Source organism: Carassius auratus, chromosome 7, assembly GCF_003368295.1.
Source record: "Carassius auratus strain Wakin chromosome 7, ASM336829v1, whole genome shotgun sequence".
NCBI lineage: Eukaryota > Metazoa > Chordata > Actinopteri > Cypriniformes > Cyprinidae > Carassius > Carassius auratus.
The window spans coordinates 14,694,519-14,700,518 of record NC_039249.1 but is presented as its reverse complement, the minus strand read 5'-3'; the positions used below and the strand labels follow the sequence as shown (position 1 = coordinate 14,700,518).

Genomic DNA, 6,000 nt, shown 5'->3' with positions numbered 1-6,000 from the left:
CATTTGGTCTAGCTGTTACATATTAACTTGAAATAGACTGCTGTGTGTACACGCATGCCTTACCAATGTATTTACCATTTCCTTTTGACATGCAGACAAAATCCACTGAAGGTTTCCTCTGTGAGATTTTAGCCTATAATACTATACTTTAAGCAATCTTCATTCAAAGAATAAAATGGATCTGGGTTTGACAGCTGAAGTATGAAACAACCCATAACACATACTGATTCTTTTCCTCATCAAGATTGTGAGCCACGTTTTAAGCCGGGAAACATGAGTGAGAGCGAGACTCACGGCTGAGAGAGCAGGGGGAAACTGTGAGACAGGCCAAAGTGTCAAAGCCTCTCTATTTGTCCGAACAGGAGGAGGGACCAGGGGAGGAAGGTGGGGACTATGCTAATGGATTGAGAGGAAGTGAGGGAAGACTAGAGGAATGTGTTGGATTGCAGGGAGAGTTCAGCTGGGAACGTGCTATCTGCCAAAAGAAGAGAAAGAGAGAGACAGATACTCACGGTAAACGGATAAAAATATGCCCCATTTCACTGTGGTACCAGTGCAGGATAACTCTCCTTCCAACTATGACAGTCTGGAGGGAATAAACTGGGTGGATTACAGAGACACGGGACAGGGAGGATACCCTGGACATGGAGACACGGTTAGCTCAGATGGTAAGTTTTTTCTTTCATTTGTCACTTTGTGAAAAACAGTCCCCGAGGTGTAAACTTGAGTTTAACTAACTCTGGAACTTGAGTTTGAAAGTTTGATTTAACCCTAAAATTCTTGGCAAACATCTTCAAACCATCAGGAATACGGTAACCATGGCAGTCGTTTAGTGAGTAATGTCACAGGACCGACTGGCTACTCACATCCCAGTTTTTGTTGGCAAAGTTGGCAAAGTTGTATCTCTATAAAATGACGTATATTTGATATAAGGGGAGGGATTTAAGAGCAACTCAGGACTCTTGGCACAGTGCTGACATGCCAAACACCACGGTGGTGACAAAGGAAAACAATAAAGAGCCCAAGCAGAGGCGGGACCCGGGGGGGTCTGCAATAATGGGACAGGCCTCAAGTATTCATGTACACAAAAGATGAAGCCCTCTCTTTGTGCCAAAATAACAGCTGAGGGTTTAACTGGCATTTCTTTCCTCCATCTTGTTCCTTTCTCTGGCGCATTTTAAAAAAGTGAAAGGAATTATAAGATAGAGACATGTGCGGCACTAAGGCATGATTAAGAGACATCAGCATCTGTTTACTGCAGCTGTAACTGGCATATGGAGAGACCACCAGGTCTGTGGAGACAGCTGTCTTTTTTCTCATTTGTGTGTTGGGATAAAAAGGTGCAAATTTGTAAGTGAGGCTTTTGTAAATTGGATAGGCACACCATAACACATACATATATAGCCAATGTACTGTATAATAATGACTTACTGTTAGTAAGATCAAGAGAGTTTTGCTGGATCCAGTCTTTGCATGTTCATGCCTATAGGCTTAGTAAAAAAAAAATTAATATCATCTTACAGAACAGTTGCTGAACTTGCATCTTAAAATGAATGAACAAAGTGAATCACTGAATAAATCCCTGCAGGAGTTAAACAAAAAGAAAGAAGGATTGAAAATGTGTGCACGCAGATTCTTCCAATACAATGTTCCATATTTAATAATTATACAAATTAATCATTGCAACAACAACATCAGCAAAGAACCCCATAATCTCAGACAGCTAACTTTAGAGGTAAATGACGAGTGGAACATAATCCAAATGAAAGAGGCCCAAAAGGACATTTCATTACAGAAAAGTAGAAAAAGGAAAATTTACTAAATAGACAAATTTTTGAGAGTTTTTACCATTGGCTCTTTAAAATCTTTCTGTGTTTCAATCTCTCTCTTTCAACATCTCAGTATGGAAATAACATGCTGGAATACTTGCAGAAATGCAATTACGTTATCCTATTTCTAAATGTATAATTTCCTAGCAGATGACGTGTTTGTCCATGACTCGAATAAATCCTATGCTGGCCCTTAATGTGTTTGCATTTGTGAATTTAAATTAAGCCGTCGCCTCAACCCAATGACCTCATAGAGGGTCTTCTGAACATTTAAGCAAAGCTTGACATCAGAAAAGGTGGTCGCGGAAATTGTGGTGGTCTTTGAGGTTGTAGATCTCTTTATACCAAATAAGTTTGCATGATTTTCTCTGTTTAAGCAATGGTGTAGCTGGATGAGTAAGAGTAGACTTATGTGGCAGACACACTGGTGGATCATTTAACTTTAGGAGGGGCAGAGCAGAAGGAGGGTGTTCACAGTGCTAACTTTGTTTTTTAGTGGGTTAGCTCAGTGACGTTTAGAGCAGGAAGGCACACTGCGGTTATTGTGCTGAAACAGGCCTGTAATGGAAAAGTATCAGCTCTCAGTCAAACCCATGAACCACGTCATGCTTTACTTTCACATTACTTATAGGAAAACAGATGAAGAGAGGGATGAAGACAGATAAAGAAACTATTTTCCCTCATATATGAAAGTAATCAATTCCTGTTCAATACAGTCCTAAAAACAAGCTGTCGGAGTTCATTAGCATCAGCAGCTAAAGAGAGACGACTTTATTATAACTACCCTAGCTGGATTTCTTTGACAAACAGTTTTCTAACACAATTGGAACAAGTTTTTTTTATAGATTTTTGAGTGGGTTTAACACAAACCCAGTTGGTGTGTTCCTCAACTGATGATCATGGAGGCAGTCATCCACTATATAACCCGAAGGAGTAGTTATGTGACATGGAAAAAGCAACATCATACTATTTTCAAGTGGGAGCTGCTTGGCAGTCCTTAACACTAAGAATGTCTCTGGCTTCTTAAGTTAATAATAGATCGCCTTCCACTAAGAGGGCCTGCATTAGTTTTTGTTGAAAGACAGTTGCACTTGACAAGCACAGAATGTCTTAAACTGACCTATCTCTTACTGATCTTAAAACAATTATTTGTTATTTTTTTTTATTTTATTTTTTTTTAAACAAGAATGAAACATAGAGACAATAAAAATGAAAAATAAAGATATGAATATGAAAACAAACCAGCAGGGCAAGGTATAATGTAACAAAGTTAAAGTACTGATGTATGATAATATCTATTATGTCATTACTAAATCACAGAGTCCAAAAAAATCTTTCCACTTTCTCCAAAATATAGCCCAAATTGTGTACTAAATATACTAAAAAGTATTCTTTATTCTTCGGATAAACTTAAGATCTGCTCAAATGTGCTATTTAGGAACACCTAAAATGTGCTAAAATGTGTTAAAAAAATTATTTAGTTACCACTTGAGTACTTGAGTGTATGAAAGTTGGGTTCAGAATAGCACTGTTGAGTGCACTTAGATGTCCTTAAGTTAATCTTAATATCATTAATAATTTTAGCATGTTAAGTAAAAAAAAAAAAAATAGGGATGGGATGTACTTCAAAAACAGGTGACTGGACATGCCCACAATATATGGTGATATGATACTTCAGAATTACAATATCTCCAACACAGAGATCCTATTTAACTATTACCCTTTTGTGGGGGGATATAAATAACCTATTGTGAATGTGATCCTGTGATTTCCCAATTGGATTGACTGAAGGGTGTTTTATTTTTTTTATTTTATTTTATTTTATTTTTTTGATGGTGAACTAATTTAGATGATAGTGACAATATTTCTTTAAAAAAATAATTTTTTAAGTCTTAACAGTGTACAAGGTAGTATACCTGTTTAGATAACGTAATGATGTTGTAAGCTGCATGAACTTATAAAAGAATTACATACACATTATACCTTTATTTATGTGGTTTTAAATTGTGCAGTATTACCTACTTTATCTCATGTTTACAAAGACAAATGTACAATTGTGGAGAGTGAGTGTTGTCTGAAAATGTTGACCACATCTCATAAACACTAATAACATTAACAATCACAAGCCAGAAAATACAGTCAATCATCATCAAGCACTCAACACTTACATACCTCAACCGTTGTGCACAACAAGGGTAACAATCAACTATAATAATTTTCCATAACATATTTGCCCTGACATCACATGATAACAGGTTACTAAACAAGATATATTCAACGATGCAAATAAAACCTGCAAAGAGAAAATCAAAACTATTTATTCCACATGCTGGGAGAAGCACAATTTAGACATTTTCAGTGTAGGCCTTGTGTTCATTTGACATCTTAAAGTATATTTTATTAAAAAATAAATAAACTATGATCATCACGTAAAAGTTAAGTATTTGCAGTGCTTTATTGACATTAATCACTTTTTCACAGCGTTGTTTTAATACAGTGCTTCTGAGTATATATTGTATTTATCTTTTGCTAATGATTCTAATTGTTGAAACTCCATCTGTACAGTACAGCTTCTTCTCTCTTGTTAATGCACATCAAAGCCTTCGTACATTCTGTTCTCCCAGCAGGGTCCAATTCCACAGACTTATTCAACTGTTCTCATCTAATTTAGAAAGTCTGTTAATAGTGATGGGCTATTGTGCAACAAATTCTCATGAAAAAACAGGCAGTCCACCCCTTTTGTTAAAGGTTAAAACACTCTGGTAAAAGCTTACTTTCTCATCTTTAAATTGTTAAAAAGCCATTGATATGGCTAAAATGAAACATGTATAACTGGTAAGCATTAATACAACGTAAAAGTCAGTAATTTCCCAAGTCTCCTCTCCATTGAACTAAATTACTACTATTGCAGGCATTTAATTTGACTGTTCTGAAGATACTCACTGGAGCTGTTTACTTGTAATGAAAGCTTGAGACAGTGATGAGCATAAGGTTAGTCTCAAACAACTAATTAAAAATATCAAAGACAAAGGTTGTTAACAATACACTTACACTTTGGATAATATTACAATCACATCAAGGAACCAAGTATGCCATCATAAGACATTACATTGCCAAAAAGGGCTAAATCAGCCTAAACTGCATGACTTTGACTAATAAAGAAGAATTTAAATGTTTAAAAAAATTGAATATTTGGCCAATTTCACACAACCTCCTTAACAGCAATATCATTTCCTGGGGTTAATCAGCTGTTGTATTTTCCAAGACAACTGGTTTCGTCTCTTCAAAATATTTCACTTTGGAGGTAAATCGCTATTGGGCTATTGTCTGAGCAACAATTTACAGATGTTTGAACAGAGCTGTTTTCTACAGCTGGTTACCAAATGTGCCCGAGTCTTCTTTTGCACTGTGCAAAAACAGCTTATGTGTGTGATGTTTTCAGATAGTTGAAAACGAATGACTGTGTAGCATCTAAAAGTATGACTATACAGTCTTTACTTGACAAGTAACGTTCTTGTCCACTGGATAAATGTTGCTATAAGCATGTGAAGTCTCTCAGTTCACTCGAAACACCACATGTGTGAGGTTAGTAGTTTTGGCTTTGATCTGCAGCTTTTGGCACAGTCCTGTTTACGTGTTCAGACCTGCCGCCATAAAGCTCAGGCTTCCCCCTCCTGCAGTTACACAGCGAGACACATTCTCTGTGGAGGCTGTCAAACCATTTCTGTTTGGCTTTGTGTAGAAGCAATCTGTTAAACATATCTAGTAAACATATCAGTTTCTCTCAAACTTTTCTTGCTCAGAAAAAAAAAGATGTTAACATCTTTTTAGTGTTTAAAAAATATCAACATTTTATGTCACAGATTGAGGGAAGAAAACTTGTTCACTAGATGGCAGCATTTGACAATTGTGTTCTTGTTTGTTCTACAGTAAGTGTATTGATTGGAGACCATAGGTAAAGATGCTATATTTATATAAATTTGAGTTATATTTACTAAATACATTTTACGTTTTAGGATGTCATAGTATTTAGCATGACTTTTGTACAAAATATTGAAACCTAAAAGCAGTGAACATGTTTAGTGTCACAAATGTAGGCCTACTTATTTGATTAGAGACCAAATAAATGGTTCATTTAAATATTTGTTTTAGATCCCAAATTCATTTGAAT

The 6,000-nt window shown here is 36.0% G+C and overlaps 1 protein-coding gene across 1 annotated transcript in view; it reads left to right on the top strand.

Moving 5' to 3' along the window:
* The first annotated feature begins 529 nt into the window (after nt 1-529).
* Nucleotides 530-6,000, top strand: part of slc12a4 (solute carrier family 12 member 4) — a 19,002-nt gene continuing 13,531 nt past the window's right edge. Inside the window, exon 1 of the mRNA XM_026267568.1 lies at nt 530-668. Within this exon, the coding sequence (XP_026123353.1) occupies nt 530-668 (139 nt within the window). The remainder of the gene's footprint in view (nt 669-6,000) is intronic.